At 32.2% G+C, this 19503-nt stretch overlaps 1 protein-coding gene across 2 annotated transcripts; it reads left to right on the top strand.

Moving 5' to 3' along the window:
* The first annotated feature begins 468 nt into the window (after positions 1-468).
* On the top strand, positions 469-19195 carry LOC115444927. 2 transcript variants are annotated; one of them, XR_003938772.2, is made up of 11 exons: positions 469-864; positions 3390-3530; positions 3840-3972; positions 4313-4484; positions 4582-4694; positions 4778-5553; positions 5652-5793; positions 6401-6564; positions 7537-7653; positions 13641-13856; positions 14667-14829. XR_003938772.2 is itself a non-coding variant. In XM_030170925.2 (11 exons), exons 1-11 carry the CDS (start codon positions 469-471, stop codon positions 14737-14739), a joined length of 2451 nt encoding a protein of 816 aa, XP_030026785.1. In that variant the 3' UTR covers positions 14740-19195. The 2 variants fall into 2 exon arrangements, 1 of the variants encoding a protein (XP_030026785.1); XM_030170925.2 differs by having other exon boundaries at positions 7529-7653; positions 14667-19195.
* The last annotated feature ends 308 nt before the right edge of the window (positions 19196-19503 follow it).

The raw sequence follows: 19503 nt of genomic DNA, 5'->3' as shown, positions 1-19503 counted from the left end.
CAAAAAAAAAATAAAAAATGTCTACGATTGACGCTTTGACGCCAGTTCATGATATTTTCAATTTTTGTTGAATATCGTATCTCGGCTAATAACGAGTGTTTATAATTCTCGTCTTCATTTATTCATTTTGTTTTCAGATCCAAATGTTTCGAATCGGTTTCAGTGCGCATGTCAATGTACGTGGACGAAGTAATTGCATAGCTATTATGCGTCTTCTATCATTTTGCATGTGCGTGTAAGAGTTGTCAGAGTAGTGTATCGAAATACATATATTTGTCGATGTTTCGACAATGTGAGCCTCCCCTCCTAGGCAAACGCGAACATTGATTTTTCGCAAAGTACTAGTTAGTGCAGTGAGTTTCAGACTAGCAGTTGTAATGAAACGAACAAAAGGGTAGTGTCGGGACACTCAACGTTTGACAGCCGGCAGGCTCGTCATCAGTGACTTACGGTTGGTTCCCTATAAAAATGAACAATCGTAGTAGTGTAAATGAAAGTAATTTGGTGAGTTTCGCGACTGATTTGCCTACTCTTAATCAATTGGACACAAAAGACTCGTTGTTAAGCTTCCCATTCGACCATATATACGCTTGCCATTCTGATAGTTCGGATCGGAGGCAAACGCTTCAGCTCGACAAGGAGGTTGAGATATCTACTCATTGTGTCGTTGAAGAAGAAAAGGATTTGTTAGTGAGCCCCAGTCCTGAAGTGAACCAGCTTTCAACCAAACTCACCGCTGCTGAAAGCCAAAATAAGAAGTTGAAGGAACTACTTATCTACCACCTGGATTTGATTCAGCAGCAGAATGATTTAATGACAAAGAGAGAGAAGGTGTATCAAGCATTGAAACAAGAGAATGATACAGTAAGTAGCTTTTTCTACTGTAAGAAAACTATTATGACAAAAAAGTTAAATGAATAAAAAGGGTTGGATTGATTTACCCAACCATCAAAATGATTCACAATGAAGACTAGGTAAAATTCATTCAGAAGTTTGGATTGATTATGAAAAGGAGAAAGTAACTTGCAACATAAAAATAGCTTTGTTGGTAACAAACGTGGCATCAATGACAATACAATACTGCAGAACTGACTAAAATGTCCAAATTGAGCGATATATACAAAATAAAAAGTATTAATCAACACATTAAGTATTAACATTTGTGTGTGCATTATTTTGTCATTTAATGTTGTGCCAAATAAAGATTTTTATTATTATATTATCACATTCCCCTAAAAAATAAAAATCTTACTGATGCAATATTTACCTATGCAAGTTACCTATATTGTACCATCGCCTATGATGTATATAATCGTAATTGCAGCTTTACAAAAGGGATTTCATGGAAGTATATAAATTAAAAATGATAAAGATTAAAAGGCAATAATTTGTCTATATATATATTGACAACTACCCGTGATATGGTGCTTAGATAGTTTATACTTTTTATAAATAAAATTTTAATTATCATACTTTAACTTTGTTAAGAAATCCTAAATATTACTGTTTATTAATAGTAGTTTGTATTCAATAACTTAAAAATAAATTATAATTTGCATATTGCATAATTGCCAAACTCAATTATATGATTACTTATTAATTTTGTTACCTTGCTGATATAAATTACATATATTTAATCACAGTTTCGGCTTCTTAAACCCCTAATTTATTTATAAACAACAAAGCTTTTTGTCAAACAAAGGAACCTTTTGAAATAATGCAATGCACTGCATTAGTTACCTTTCAGTCAAAATGATAAATTATAAAACGCAATATATTATAAGCTGATACTAGCAACTAATACTATGCTCTGTTGATTTTTGGCTAATCTCTGTTAAAACAAAGTTATTATTTCCTTATCTTTTATAACCTTACCAAATCTCTTTTTTTTGCTATAGTATCAAGAATTCTTGAATTATACAAATGTTAAATAAGAAAGCCCTAGTAGTATAAAGAGAAAAATAAGATGACATATCTTATTTTTCTATTTAAATGTCTCTACTGTTAAGTTGACATTATCAAGTTGACTTAATATTAATTGCTGGTATCAAAATGATCACTCTCTTTCAAAAAGATGATGTCTAATACTAGGATTGAGGTCGAGTCAATAATACATAAGTTTGGTAATTAGGGCCTTAAGCTTTCTTATTATATTATATGCAAAAAAAATAAATCTGCTGCTTATTTATTTATGTTCATATTTCATATAATAATATGTACAGATTATGACTTCAGCTTCATATAAAATAATTCCATAAGTAAAATTTCAACTGTGTCTTTCCAGAGTAAAATATAACCAATGTACTAACTGTGTGCCAAATTTAACCAAATCCATTTTATAGTTTCCATAGTTATTTTAAACTAACATTGCAATATCATCACAAAGTTCCACATTTATCATATTGGTAAAATAGATCATCATTATTAAAGTTTGTGTTCTAATATAATCTATAATCTTTGCGTTCCATCTTATTTGCATAAATGCTAAGTTGCTATTGTGGTGGAAATAAACAAAAATGGTATTTTGTAATGACAAGTCATAAACAGTATCTTATTGAAAACTTATTACACAATAGATATACTATATTTATTTAAAAAAATATATCTTTATTATAGTCCTGCACATTTGATCTCAGCTGCGTTAAAGCAAATGCTAATGAAAATAGGATATTCTTGTCATACTTTTAAAAATGCAATGTGAGTATTTATAAAGAGCATAGCAGCAATGCTAGTGATCATATTTTGCGAATTGTACTAACTATATTACATATGGCTGTGCTGATGTTAATATTTGTTTTATTTTTGGTTCCTGTTTCATTTTTTTTTCTATCAATAGTCAAAAACTATAAATTATAGAAAATTACAAATTCATTATTATTATTATTCATTAAATTATCAAAGAAGAGTGTAACCAATTTTATATCTCGTTCAGAGCACTAAGTAAATAAGAGGAATAGGTGCTGGGTGGTGGGGGTTGGGAGGCGAGTGGGCGCAATGTGGGCGCATCGCACCCTGCAGCGCCACCCCTTCTCCCCTTACAGCTTTATTTCAATAAAATATTTCATAGTATGATCTGTTATTACATTGTGCACACGGTAAATTTGCTGTGACGAAAATAATATTTTCTCTATTGCTACTGATGTATTTCCAAAATGAGAGTGTGTGGTGTATGTTCATTTTACTAATTTGGTATAAATATTGGCTGAATTGCTGGGCATTCTATGTTTAAAGTGTAGTAATATTAAAACAAAGACCAAATGAACATTTTGTGTTAAGTTTATTTATTTTATACAGACCTCATATGCTATGCTGCTTAATAATTCGCGAATGTGGTGCAGCTATAATCTGCACTAGTTTACACATCCTCTTAAGAATATTCTTTATTTCAGCTTAAAACTAAACTGAATCGTATGGACAAAAAAGCTCCAGCGAATCAAAGACAAAGTGTCAATCCTCCACCATTAGTGAATGTTGTTCCCACAACAGCTACATCAACGGTTGTAAAAACCGAACCATCCCCATCTTCACAGGTATGTTATATGGTAAAATAATCCCTGTATTGACAAACAACAAAATAATTCAATATGTCTTCTATATACTAATCAATTAGTTATACTTGTACAATAACTATGTTTTTACTAATAATACCCTAAAAAATTTATAAGTATGTGGGATGAAATAAAAAATGAGCAGTCTTTTTGTGTGTCTGTACAGCCATATCCTTAGTTACAATTTAACTCTAAAATTGGCAAGTATTGTTAGGTCAATGCATCAATATGATAATTATTAATTATCATAACAAGAGTATTAAAGTGAAGTCATTGTTTTTTTTTTTTCAGATTATGTTTAATAGTTTTACTGAGCTATTATTGCCAGACAGCCAAACAAACTCGTACATCTTTAACAGTGATATCAATAAATCAAAAGCATTTACCAACAATTCTGTTGACATAACAAGGAGCTCAGAATCGGGTAAGCCCTGTCTCTTCTGCTCGTTATATTTTGTTCATTATAAAAATGTGAAAGTGAAGATGTGTGTATGTTTGGATGTTTGGACGTTTGTTATTTAAGTTAACCTATAAAGCTTGGTTATGATGCGACTTAAATTTGGCACACAGATGAAACTAAGGCCTGGATTTAGAATAGTAAAAAAGCAAACTTTTATCCATAAAAAATGCACAGTTGGAAACAACGTGAACTTAGATAGGCAATCAAAATCAAGTTTTGGATGGAAGTTTAGGAAAATAGAAAATATCATTTCTTAAGAAATTAAGTGCATTAGATAGTAAGAATATAATTTCTTTTTGTTCAGATGTAACTAGCTTTCTGCCTACTGATTGGGCTGTGCCGTCTATGTCAATATTGGATAGCAATTTGAATTGCGACAATTTCACCATGATTGAGAACAAGCGTTCCTATGTTAAAAAAGAGAGCGCGAAACCGGAGCCCCGTCCGGAGCCGCTCTATACTGTGACATCCAACAGGTAAACAATATATTGGCATTATAAAAATCATAACATATTTCGTGATTTGGTTTAATTAATATGAATCTACATGTTACACATATTTTGTTTCATACAGCGGCAACCCCGTTATCCAGAAGATACAAAGAAACCGAAGGCGGACCTCAGGCATTGGAAGCCTAAGCCGCATGTCGCGCAATACCACACCCAAAGTAGAAATGCCAGACACAAGTAAGAGTTGAATAAAATGACCCTTTTTTTGTTATTGATCTTTATGTTTGGATTTGTTTTCATTCAAATTGATATTTTTTCAGGTAAAATGTTTGAAGACGAAAAAAGTTTTGATCGCAATTATAGCGTTAATAAGAAAAATAAAGTAAATACATATGGAAAATCAAGATCAACCATTCCAAAAAAAACGACTCAGTTCACAGGATCATTATCAGATAGACTACAATTGATTGATACTACGCCTACGGGGGAAGATCCGTACCAGCTTGGTGAGGCTGACATGAGAGAACAATCGCCAATCCCAAAACTTATGTTACAAAAATCACATCATGGGAGAATGAAACTGTCCAGTGATAATCCATCTACGGCTACGAGTACACGTCGCATTTATGACCCGGCAATACCAGAAACAACAACTAAGCCGCTGATCAAACCAAAGGTCGAAAGATATAGTTTATCTAGCACCTTTGTACCTGAGCCAAAAAAAGAGTTACCAAAGACTCTTATGGAAGGAGAGCCGGATATGGATTTAGTGAAAAGTGAGCCAGATCTAGATTGGCAAATGTTTAGTACCAGTAAAACTGGTAATGAGACAAGCTTATGTGATTTTTCTTATGGCGAAAACTCCAGCAACTTAGCCACAAGTATTCTCCCTGGGTTGGATTCGGTAGAATTCCAAGATTTATTTAATGCCGATTCTCCATTGAATTTGGACACCTTGAATCCGGTGGATTTTACTCCAATAACGGAAAACAATAACCCTGATAAATCGAAACAGCGAGGTGCACGAACCACAAGCTTATTAAGTCCAGAAGCACCTGGTGGATCTGGCCTTAGTGCCATTCCAGATTTTGCTTCAGTAAGTATCATAAATATGTATGTTAATTAAAAAATGGGATAGTTTGAAGGGGTTTTCATCCATAACGATTAATATTTTTTATTTGATAACTATTATAGCCTGAGGCAGTGGATTTCAAACGTGGTACTGAAAGCAAACGTGGCAGGAAACGTGCAATGTCCGCCACAGGAGTTACTAAGGCGAAACGTGACCCTACGCCAAAGCAGGCTGCACCTAAACCAAAGCCAGTTAAAGGAAAAGGTAAGTAAGAATATATCAAAGAGAAATGTTTAATCTATTTTCTATTTCAATGTATTAAGTAAAGAAAATTCTGTAGGTGAAAATGGTTGACGTTATAAACATTTCAAACATTTATATGAGATGTATTATAAGTTAATTACATTAATATCCATAAATGTTGCAAAAATAAACGAATAGAAAATATCATACACAAAAATAATATTGATAATTTATGCATAATTTTATTTAAGTTTTTTTTTTTGTTACCTTTATTTCATTGTATTTCAATTAATGTTATTGTTCACTCTTTCCATACCTGTGTTATTTATTAGTGGAAACTTCGCTGGATTCTGTAACATATTCTTTTATTATTTATATTTGATATTTTCTGTTTGTTTCCCAAATATTAAATAAATAAATAATATTTACGATAAAAATAGGGTTAGTGCAGTTTAGCATGTAAGTTTAGACCAATTAAAGTTTGATCTAGGAAGGAAAAGAAACGAAAGGAGGAAGTAAACATTTGTTGTTCAAAAAATTGTAGGTGAAGGGTATAGAATAGAATTAGAATGACGAATAGGAGAAAATAAGAATGATAATATAACAATTATTTGTTTTTCATGATTAGCTGTTTCCCGAGGCAAAAAGCCAGCTGTACCCGGCATGATGACCTCAAAGCCATATCACACGTTGATGGGCGATCCTGATCTATCCTGGTACTTGGGACTGGACCCAGACATTAAGTTTGAAGATATTGACCCTACTGAAGACCCCAAGGCTTCTACTGTCGAAGTACGTACATATGTTTACACAAAATATAAATGTGTAGTTATAGCATAAAACCATTGCGGTGCAAACAATATTTGTTTGCTGATGCAATGGTGCGAATTGCATGAAATTGATGTTATACAATGTTAACTAATTTTTTCTTGATTTAGAAAACCAGAAGTTACAAAATAAGACTGGAATTTTCTTTTTGAAAGTATGGACTATCGAAATTTCTTTTGTTTCTACTGTAAGATACTGTAGAACCGCTTTTGTCATTTTAAATTGTTTTCGCTTTTTTGGCTTGATCACACTTATCTTTTATATTTTGTTTATCACCCAAGAACTGTGGCCTACAATTAAAATAATCATATTTTTTAACATTTATTAATTAAAGCTTAATGGTGTAATTGTACTGGTTGCTATTATTAAATTTCAAGCACCGTTTTCAAAACGCGTCCCTTTAGAACTTTTTTAAAACTATTTAATAATCTGACTCAAAAAGCGGTTCAGTTCTGTATTATTTATTGAATATATTAGATTTGTGAACATATCAAAAATGACAATATTCTCGTTGGCCCCCTAAGTATACCCTGGCATACTTCATGTAATCAATAACAGCATAAGCTGATGACTGAGTCATTTAAATATAAGAGCTAGTTTTGTTTGCTTTTGTTCATTTTTATATATTTGGTAAATCGAAACGCAGAAATTAATGCCAACCTTAAGAGAAAAAAGCATTATGAAGTTCTGACTTTCTTTGGAATTTTAGCAGTGTGATTATATCATAAATATAGACTAAAGGTATATCATAATATTTCGATTATTGTTCTATGCAATGTCATATGCAATCGTATAATTCATCCATGACAATAAATTAATGCAATGTGTGTTATAGTAAACATGATTAAGTTAAAGGCCATTAATTTGTTTCCCACGTTCTATTTATTTGCCCCCTTGTTTTCGCATTATATGATTTACATTACCTTAGGTACCCAGATGGAGGGAGAAGCCGTACACGAGTTGCTACACTCTTGAGGGCACGGAGAATCTAGACGACAAAGTTTTCGAAAAGAGGCACCAAAAGCTCGAAGCGGAGGAACGGAGACAGCTCAGGTAAAATTGATTGCCGTTTGTACTCATTATTACATGTTATCGTTGTCAATTGTCTGTAAGCATTAGAGTTATCTATGTTTTTATTTTCATGTTATGTGGTAGTGTCGATGTATTGTTAGAATTTACAAGATCAATGCATATACAGGATGTAAATGTTTAATAAGCCATATTTTAATGAGATGAATTACGTTACGTGATTAGTCAAATGAAATAAGTAACAATATATTACGTATAAGACGAATAAAGTATATAATGTACTTTTATCACCCTTTTATTATACGTAAAAATCTGCGTAGTTATTTGCAGAATAATAATTGCCAACGTTCAGCACACTTTCTGCGATTGTTATCGGGGTCTTTAACATTAGAAAATAATTTTGTAGCATTTTGCTACTTGTTATGTTCTAGTAAAATAGGGTTGTGTGCGGTAAGACGTACTGTGGGTTCGGATTGAATATACTTTTTCTTTAATAATAATCTTAAATCTGAAATGGTAATATTCCAAAATATGGTTTTAATAAAAAAAAGAAACTAATTTCGATGATGAATAATAACTAAAAAAAATAATATGGTATTTTACTAGATCATGTTGTCATGTAGGCTCTGCCATGCCTGTTAAAATAACCTTTCCCGTAATAACAGAAGGCTATAGGTCAAAATATCTTGACCGTGTATGTATTGTCTTACTTCTTTCATCATAAGATCTTCACGAAAATTCCCATTTCTACATCAGTAAGATGTTTTTGACGCGGCCCACGATGAAAACAAGATATGTGTTAAGCTGTATGTGCTAATCAGTAAAAATATCAACCTGTAAAGGGTTGATCGTGTTTGGATTCGGAAATAATTAGTAAAAAAAAATAGAAATATTAATTTGTTACCAACCCTAACCTTGTGGGATTACAGTGGGGAAAACATACCATTTTTTTTAATTGGGTAACTAAACAAGTATTGGCAAGTAAAGAATTTAAATTCACGTCTAGTTAGTGATTAGTTCTCGCAGTTGAAAGAAAAATGTAAAAATAAATAATAATCATGGATATTTCTGCCTTTAAAATTTCGTCATATTAAATTTTAAAGGCCGAAATATCCATGATTATTAATTATTTTTACGTTTTTCTTTCAACTGCGAGAACTAATCACTAACTAGACGTGAATTTAAATTCTTTACTTGCCAATACTTGTTTAATTACCCAGATTAAAGCCGAAACAAAATGTATGAAAATGGACCTTGAGCTACCACCTTAAAGCGTTGGAAATGAAATTTCGTAAAGCGCCATCTTGAACCATGTAAATAAATATGCGAAATATTTTTTTTTGGATGGACAAACTGAACCTTTATAGCATTACTTTGTTGTTTGTTGTTTATTTATTTGTCAGGACCCTTTCCTTCAGAAACGCGTAAAGGTGTCAAGTTGGTCAACAAATACCCAGGTCTTAAGTATATATCTGCTGTAAAAAAGCAAACTTGGAAGTGAACGCGATCAAAAGACATGACCGTTTATGTCGTATATTTTACAATTTTATAATAGAATCAAAAGTGTGGGGTACTTTCCGTTATCGTAGAATCGTGAAAAGTTTGCAAGAAGTGTCTTACAGCACATGTAAAGGAAAATACTAAAATCCTTAAATACGTACTTTAATCTCAACTATGAGGAGACTGAAAATATTGTGATTGGCTCACAGTGGTACACTGTAAAATCTCTTCTGCACTGCAAAATCCAGAATTAGACAACTGCACATCTATGTATATTAACCCCATTACCACATGATATTCCCTTAAACTCTCTTCTTCACACTTAATTTTTCACATGTGCACGCACACGCACGCACGCTCTCTAACTCGCGCTTAATAAATGAATTTACTTTAAAATTAATTGATTTTACAAGACACAGGCTCAGCCTAATTTGAGAAACTGTGTGGAATTATTTTCTTAGATTTAAATTAAGATTATTATTTTTTTTTCAATACACGAAACAAAGTTTTCAGTATCAAAATCTTATTAGCGGTTGGTGTAATAACCGTGCAAGTCTAAGTTTTTCGAGTTTTGACCTACAAGTTTTTTCGGAACCCCCGTTGCGCAAGAGCAACTCGCGCTTGACCGGTTTTTGTAAAAACCTTAACTAAGGGGATAAAACTGGAGAGAAATAAATCTTTGAAACAATTACAGTGAAATTTGATATGGGAACATGTCGAACTATTAAAATAAAGGTCAAAAATGGAAAAAAATTAACCACTGGACCATTTGTGATCACATTTTATATGAATGTGTTTATTGAAATTACCTTGAATAGAATCGGTATAGGATAATATATTTTTAACAACCTGTAAATAAGTGATGGCTCACTTAATGTGGATAACAGGAGAATTTGTCTAGTCGTGCTGTTATCAAATATAGAAATTATATGAATCTTGGCAATGAAGATGATGAATTAGATATATATTTTTTTATTTAATGTATGGTATAAACAGTATAGAATCTAAACCGTTGAAACAACTAGGTTGATATTTGGAGATATTTTAAGTTTTTCAACACTCAATTGTTATTATTAAGTAAAGAAAAACCAACTTTAAAAACCACTACAATCTAGAAAATAATTAAACTCCACACACAGAAGCAATTTCTTATTTATAATTCGTGTTTTAATGTGTATGTGTAATTAAATTAATCATTTTGTATATTTGTATGGTACTTAGTGTATCTGACAACTTTAAATGGGCGCCGACTCGAAAAAATATTTAAAATGGATATAAACATAAAAAGTCGAATTGAAAAGAAAATTATATTACTTCTATCTATTTTTATGTAAATTGTAGGATATACTTTTTGATTGTAGTAGTTTTTCTTTTGTAAAATCTTTATTTTTTGCTTTTTTGTTAGTTACATAAAAATGATAAGAATCATCTTCATCTTATTTAATTTTGAGGTATTCCCTCTGCATTTTCGAAGTTGAAGGTCCAATACAAATAAAGTTAAAATGGGACCACTCTAAAGCTATACGCAGTCGAATTCAAAATAATCTTTTAAATCGGACCATGAGGTAAGAAATAATCGCTAAACATACGTAACAACAACTTTAACGGTGAAGGAAAACATGGTGAGGAATCCTGCATACCTGAGAAATTCTCTATAGGAATTTTCGTGGGTGTGTGAAGTCTTCCAATCCGCACTAGGCCCGCGTGGTGGTCTAAGGCCTAATCCTTCTCACTTAGAAGGGGAGGCCCGTGCCCAACTGTGGGAAAGTATATAATACTAGCTTTTGCTCGCGGCTCCGCCCGCGTTATAAAGTTATTCAGGCTAAAGTTTTCCGTTATAAAAATAGTAGTTTCCCGGGAGCCTATGTTCTTCCCAGGGTCTCAAACTGTCTCCATACCAAATTTCATCTTAATACGTTAGGTAGTTTTTGAGTTTAACACGTTAAGGTAGACAGATGCAGCGGGGGACTTTGTTATATTATTTAGAACTTTTAAGTGAAACAATCCCGTCATACATCATTATTGCATAACTTTAACCGTTTACGCAGCGCAGGCAACGGAAGCTCTCAAAACTCATAATTTTCCCCGTTTTTGCAACATGTTTCATTACTGCTCCGCTCCTATTGGTCATAGCATGATGATATTGGTCATAGCCTATAGCACTCCAGGAATAAAGGGCTATCCAACACAAAAAGATTTTTTCAGTTCAAACCGGTAGTTCCTGAGATTAGCCATTACTGCTCCGCTCCTATTGGTCATAGCGTGATGATATATAGCTTATAGCGGTCCACAAATATAGGGCTATCCAACACAAAACGAATTTTTCAGTTGAAACCGGTAGTTCCTGAGATTAGCCATTACTGCTCCGCTCCTATTGGTCATAGCGTTATGACATATAACTATGAGCACTCCACAAACAAAGGACTATTCAACACAAAAATATTTTTGTCAGTTCGAATCGGTAGTTCCTGAGATTAGCCATTACTGCTCCGCTCCTATTGAATATAGCGTGATAATATATAGCCTATAGCTCTCCACGAACAAAGGGCTATCCAACGCAAAAAGAATTTTTCAGTTTGGACCGGTAGTTCCTGAGATTAGCCATTACTGCTCCGCTCCTATTGGTCATAGCGTGATGATATATAGCTTATAGCGGTCCACAAATAAAGGGCTATCCAACACAAAACGAATTTTTCAGTTGAAACCGGTAGTTCCTGAGATTAGCCATTACTGCTCCGCTCCTATTGGGTATAGCGTGATGATATATAGCCTATAGCACTCCACGAATAAAGGGCTATCCAACGCAAAAAGAATTTTTCAGTTTGGACCGGTAGTTCCTGAGATTAGCCATTACTGCCCCGCTCCTATTGGGTATAGCGTGATGATATATAGCCTATAGCACTCCACGAACAAAGGGCTATCCAACGCAAAAGAATTTTTCAGTTTGGACCGGTAGTTCCTGAGATTAGCCATTACTGCCCCGCTCCTATTGGGTATAGCGTGATGATATATAGCCTATAGCACTCCACGAACAAAGGGCTATCCAACGCAAAAAGAATTTTTCAGTTTGGACCGGTAGTTCCTGAGATTAGCGCGTTCAAACAAACAAACAAACAAACTCTTCAGCTTTATATAATAGTATAGATAGGGCTGATATTATTAAACATAACAAAAATAAATATGACAAATAGTTCAATCTTCCTCTTTTGGACACGTTTCAAAACGGGTGGACCAACGCTTAAACTCTCATAATTATAAAAGAGGCCTTTGTTCTATAGTGGGTTACAGTAGGAATACTTACATATTATACAATAAAGGCTGGTATTATTATTTTATTTATTTAAAACTTTATTTTACACCATAAGTATTAAAAAACCAAAACAAATATGTATACATAGGATGGAAATTATTTAAACATTGGTGGTACAAATGGCGGTCTTATCGCTCGAGGCGATCTCTACCAGACAACCATTGGATGGAGATGATAAAAATAGTCGAAAGGGCAGTTTAGGGCGTACGTAAAAAATCTTATATTTTTATTAATCTTTATAGAATCTAACATCGTCCGCTTGGGTAGGTAACACCGCCATGTCTATTTCTGCCGCCAAGCAGCAGTGTATAGTCACTGTTGTATTTCGGTTTAAAGAACATTGTAGTATATAGGGTAACACCTGGAATATAATAAGACTTAACATTTCATATCTCAGGATGACGAGCGCAGTGGTATACTAAATAATACTTTGGAATTCAAGGTGTTACATGATGTTTCTACTGTTTATAGGTGGTTATGTCGATTATCATCAAGTGAACAACAAGATCATCTCGTCATTAAAAATAATAAAAAGAAATATCGATATTTGATTTTAGACGTGATTATTTTTAAAAATTGTATTTTTTTGCAAGTACTACTTTAAACTAATAAATATCTTTGACAGTATTAAATAATCACGCGAGCAAAGCCAGATAGACCAGGAAATATATAGGTATATTATATAAGAGATGCTTTGAATTTAGCTTGAATATAACTTGGAGAAGGAATGGAATAAAATATGTCATGTCAGTGAGATTTTTTTTCCAATTGCTTCAGTACCTATACATTTAGCTGATGACCATGGCATGCAAATAAAATTTATTCATCACGGAACGAATTTTACTTGTCTGTCTATCTAATTTGTTTATATTTGTTTTATGATAAAATTTCATCCTGTATGTGTATATTGTGATAAGTATATGTGATGCTGGTAAAAAAGATCATTATTAAAAATATAATCAGTAGTTATTAGCTTTCTCTGAGGCAGTAAATATACAAAAGCATTTTGTAATACATAATGTAAGGCATTAGTGGAAATATTGCGCATAGAATTTTCTAACTAAGACAATGTAGGATGCCACATAACGATTTTTTTAACGAATAACGCAAAAGAAGTGGACAACTTCTAGCTTGAATACGCCTTCCATATCATGATGGATGTCGTACTTGATTTATTAATTGTGATTTTCTTTGCTTACAGGTGGCACATGCGTCGAGTACGGGAGCAGAGACATGTGGAGAGACTTCGGCTGAGACAGAGGGACTCTTGGTGCGGCGGGAGTGCCTCCCCAGCATACCAACAGCCTTCGATCTATACGATATGGCCGCAGCCTCAGAGGGATGCCCGTTTTATCGAGATTACGGATTCCCTCCCTGTGATGGCTTTTGGGGAGATTCTACCTGCTCTACCGGAGACGTGAGTGCATATTTATACATTGCACGATATGGCGGACTTCACACCATAGAGGCGTATAACAAACAGAAGCCGTAAACAAGATGTTTCGACAATCGTTTACATTATTCACTAAAACAGCAACATATATGGGAATGGTATACTCTAATGATGATTCAATTGCTAGGATATGGTATTGACATACATTCTTTTATCATTTAGCGTTAACTAGATGGTAACTAGGCGATTTTCTAATGGTCTCTGGTTTTTGTGCGATTCGGTGGCCAGTGTCAATTATTTATTTAACATTACATTGCAAGTATACATTTTAAGAGAATGGTAGCATATTAAATAATATAAAAAACAAACAAACTTGTATACTGGGTACCGGATTATATGCAGGTATTTGCTTAGGTGTTGCACCCACTGACAGCCGTTTTTGCCACCCTCAAGAGAAATGGAATATGATGTGTATTTAGAAATTATGATTTGTAAAATACATTTTGATTACGGTTCTCATACAGCTATAACGCTGATACTAGCACCAGCCTGCCTTGTAAAAAATGACATCTTTTGTACTTTGAGTAATAAAACTGTGCTCAACAATGTATTGTCCCAATCACTTTAGTCGACATCTTAAGTGAAATCTCATAATACTTCAGAAACTTTGCTGCCTTCCATGATATTTAATATAATGATAATTAAACACAATATTGTTTCCATACCCTTATTTAGCGTCAGAAAATGATTAATGGTACACAGTTTTGTGACTTACAAAGATGTGTAGTAGTAACTCATTGATAAATGATTTGCATTTGTTTTTTTTTTCTGCAGAGATTTCATGCTGCCATGGGTGAGGACCTCGAAAGCTTTGAAGAGAGCAAAGAGATCTAAGACGCTTCATTGAAGCTTTCAACGTAAAACGAGGGTAATGCATCACATAACATGGAAGTGTGGATATTCGATTTTGACAGTATAAACTTGTCACAATAATTATGATGAGCTCAAAGACAATGAACTATTCTGAGATTATGATATCTCTTGTGTCGGACTGAAATTTAATGAAGTAATGACACTTCATTATAAAATAAGTATAACTGAAGGTAGCAGTTTTATTAAAAATGTTATTTCACATTATTCTAGCAGTGAGCTCTCTATATCTTCCCAATGAAGATTATTCACATAATGTAAATATACTATGCTTTAAATTTGTGACTCTTTAATGGACTGAATTTGTATATATGTGTAGTGTACGCGATATGAATTTATGCATGTTTCTCTAGAGGGGTATTGTATGCGTATGTTTACATTATTATTTTGTAAATGTTTTACAATGTATGATTTACCAAATATATATTAGTGATCGTTAAATTTAATTTTAACAGACGTTTCGTATATGAAATACTTGGTAAAATATGATTTGTTTTATCATGTCAAAACTTCATTGGCGATGTTCGTGTTGTTTTAATGGGATAATAAAAAAATGTAAATATATTGCCAATATTGCATTTGTTTTATGTCTGGGCGTATAAGTAAAACTTAGAAATTACACCGCATTAGTATCCCTACTTATAATATTTTTAAACATCTTGTTTCTTTCACGCCAAGAACATTTAATGTGAGGTCGAAAGTGACAAATCCGTATTTAGAACAGTGAAACAGTGTTTATTAGTGGGATGCATAGTGTCTTTTCCACATACAATCTTCCTATCGATGTTTACTTTTTAAACCGTCACCTACTAGTTTTTTAACGTTTGTGTATTATTATAGGAACTGTGATTCAAAATAATTATTTTTAATTGCTCTAGCATAATTATGAAGTAAGATTTTAATGTAGTTATTTGTGCATCTGAGTATTTAATATTGTACAATAGATGATATGATTTGCAACATGAAATTAATTAACTGATGTAGTATATTAGCAATTTGGAAAATTGCGGTTTGTCGACGGCGCCATATTATAAGTAAAGTTTGATCAGAAATAATGCGTAAAAGAAAGCGAAAAACCAAAAATATTCATTACAGCATAAATCTTAGGGTATGGGTTGCATCTGTGCAACATAGTACATACAACTACATACAGATATTACATTATAATTCGTATTATAAATAATTTCCCTGTTTGTAATAATTACCTCTAGAACTAAAACAATATCATTACCATTCTGCAAGGACTGCTTAGAAGTCCGCCTTTCAGATTGATACCAATGTATATAAGTATGTATATAAGTATCCCTGTGGCTGGTTAGACGAAAACTAAGCTAAGGTATAATCTATCCGTGAATGTATATTCATTATTGATTAATGTTAAACTATATTCTATATATAACACTCCTTGGTACAATCTATTGCAACCGTTGAAAATATTTTACCCTTAATATGGAAACATTTTACCATAGTAGGTTCATAAATAAGCAAGCAACGCTCATCGCATTGTTAATTAACTCAATATTATTCAGTGTTTGTCGATAACTATAAGATGTAAGATAACAAGTAGCAAAATTTAACCAAGGTTATAACAGTAAGTTCTCGTAGGTATATAGACCGAGTATTTATATTTGTGGTAATATTCACATTTAATACTATCGAAGAGCCTTTTTTCTTTCTAACAATAATCACAGAACACACTGGCCGTCTTTATCAATAATATACTTAGATAAAAAATAAATGAAATATTTTTTCTGTAGATAAATTCGGTCCTATATAAATTACGATTTTATTCATTCTTCTAGAGGTAAATATTTAATAAATTTCTTATACAATTTTCTTACTGTTTTATACAAATCCTTTTATGGACTATTTCCAGAAAAAAATAATTCAACTTTGGATACATGGTTTTCGAATTTTACATTTTATTATTTTTATTATAATGTTTTGGGATTTTTTTAATTCTTTTCATATTATGGTATAGATTTTTACTGGCAAGATTAGTAATTTAATAATGCCACTATGTCTCATATTGATATGTATATATTTGTGCTTGATTCAGAAACAATCACATACGGTTAAAACACTCATTCGTATTTAAAATCAATTTAAACTGAGTAGTATGATGTACATGTACAACGAAGGTACCTATTTAATTTTACTGAAATAAATATATAGTGCTCAGTCAAATACCAGAATTATTATTTTGTAAAAGGTAAAAGTTACGTAATTGGTAGGGATTTCCAATAGTGTTATAATTGTTTTTTCGCAAAGCCACAAGTAAATATGCATGATGTTATATTCCCTTGCCTCACAAATTATCACTTTATACCTTATATTTTATGTCAGTTCCGTAAATCGGGAGCTAGTACTACAACATTATTTATTTTGTAGACACAGCTCTAGTTCGAGTATTCCCTGTGTGTGTTAATCACTCCTACTTGGATACAGTTTTAATTTGTATCAACATTTGTATACTATGTTATTCGCGAATAAGATATAAATCATAGTGTATAAGATGATGCGTAGATAATTGGAATGATTCGTGTATATGCCAAATATCTAAGAAACAATATACTTGTGGCTGAATGTATTAGATGCTGAACTTATGTGTTAAAGTTGAATATTACATGTAATAACCATATTGCAATTCTATTGTGCGTACGATCTGTCTGTCTCACTTCATATAATAGGGGCCCTCATGATGACGTAATAATGCCCTTATTATAATATACCACATTTTATGTCAACATTCATATTTCAAGTGGTAATAATAATAAATGTATGTAAACTATGTTAGGTGTTTAATGGTAACTTAGTTAGCCACACTGGATGTTGTCATATTAAGATCTCATTATATAAGATTAATTGGACTGTCATTACATAATAATCCATTTACCGTTTAAAAATGCTGTAGGTCATTTCCAGTACATATGCATGTGTAGTTCAGGGAAGTTACAAAAAGTTATCATGCAAAAAATATATCAAGATTTTTACCGGGATAATTTATTTTTATATATTGGCCAATAGTTAATATTATGCCGGCGCCACACATAGCAAAAATATTTGAACACATGTGTAGCATGGGTATTTGCGGAGTTGTGCAAAGTTGGTTTAAATGTTTGCGTATTTGGCATTCAGTATCGGTTTCTCGATCACACATCAAAGCGTTCATAGTTGAATGGTTTGCATATCCTGCCACACTTACACAAAGTTCAGTTTTATAGAGTTGCTTGAAGGAGAACCGATTAGATGGAAACCTAAAAGTAAAAGCAATCAAAATTTAAATTTGGTCAGTGCCACTTGGATCAGAATAACGAGTAAACTGTTATCTTGCTCTATATCGCAGTTTTTATTTTATTTTTATATAGGTACATGTAATAAATAATTATATTCACAAGTAGTACAAGTGTAAGGCTTCCACAAAATGAATGAATGAATGAATACTGTGACCGAATTTATTTGGAAAGCCTGTGTGGCAGGTCCAGGAAAAACTATGTTCAAATGTTTGGCAAAGTCTTTGTTCAAATATTTGTCTGTATGTGGAGTCGGCATTATGGTGTGCTCTGATAGGGTATCATAAAAATATTTAGTTGGATATTTAATTTATTAGAATATTGTACAATAACACAACATGTTGTACAATATTAGAATATTGTAATAACACACACTCAGGCACAGAGTTTGTTTTCATTTTAAAATATACCTTTCCACTGTATGATAAATTAAGAATGAAATAATATCACTTCAGAAAATCTTAGGAAATGTATATAGCTATACAGTTTTCAGATAGGATTCAAACTCAAAATGCAGGTATCTGAAATTTTTTATACAATCTTATAATCTTCCCGCTAACGGACTTCAATTGTATGTCGTTTTTAAAACTTGCATGATAATATAGTCAATAGATATTGATAGTAAATAAATAAAGATGTACTTTGTATATATCGCACATAGAATATTTATTTTCTCAAATTGTTTTCTTGTGATTCCTGATTCTAAATTAGTCATAATCCCGGTAAAAATCAACACGATTTAATAGTGGCAAAATTGTTTTTCTTCTGTGGTACTATAATAAATTTGTGAAAATTGCATATCATGTAGCAAAATATACAATTTGGCTCTAAATTACTTTACTTTGTGAATATATTGTCATTACATTAAATTTAAGGACTTTAATATTGTCTTTATTCTTATTGTTTTATTATAACATTTCAAAGTTGTTGTAATTTAACGTTAGTTTATTATGTGGCATTTATTTAATAATCTCAACAAAATCCTGTACATTTTGTTGTACAAGAAGAGCTAGTAGTGTTTTAACACTATTAATAAAATAATTTATCTTCCCATATATCTTAAGATTCCTATTTTCATTATTGTTTTGGATTCATGTGATACTTTAAGCTGTATAAGTGGAAATAAAGAACATTCATGAACGACTTGTTATTGATTTCGATAAATTGTCAAACTCTTTTGATGAGCTTATCCAAGTTACTTCGAAAGTAATTATATTTAAAAAACCTTTTAAAAACATTTGAGTTTTTTTTTTGCTTTGAATGATGAGATGAGCTTACCGTTCGCCTGATTGTAAGCCATATGACCGCCCATAACCAGTAGAAACAGCATCCAACAAATTGAATTACAAATTAGACTATTTTAATTTCAAGATTAATATTAATGTGCGCTTTTTCTTTATTTCGAACAAATTCCAACCAACCTGAAATTTATTGGATGATAGTGGCAG

The sequence above is a fragment of the Manduca sexta genome, chromosome 27 (genome assembly GCF_014839805.1).
Source record: "Manduca sexta isolate Smith_Timp_Sample1 chromosome 27, JHU_Msex_v1.0, whole genome shotgun sequence".
Taxonomy (NCBI): domain Eukaryota; kingdom Metazoa; phylum Arthropoda; class Insecta; order Lepidoptera; family Sphingidae; genus Manduca; species Manduca sexta.
This window is presented reverse-complemented; position numbering and strand designations above follow the sequence as displayed.

What these genes read in the sequence shown, in the direction of transcription:
- LOC115444927 (XM_030170925.2), top strand. Translation starts at nt 469, where the DNA reads ATGAACAATCGTAGTAGTGTAAATGAAAGTAATTTGGTGAGTTTCGCG. An exon ending in CCATTCCAGATTTTGCTTCA is followed by an intron (nt 5,554 to 5,651) that starts GTAAGTATCATA and finishes TAACTATTATAG; the next exon opens with CCTGAGGCAGTGGATTTCAA. An exon ending in CCAAGGCTTCTACTGTCGAA is followed by an intron (nt 6,565 to 7,528) that starts GTACGTACATAT and finishes ACATTACCTTAG; the next exon opens with GTACCCAGATGGAGGGAGAA.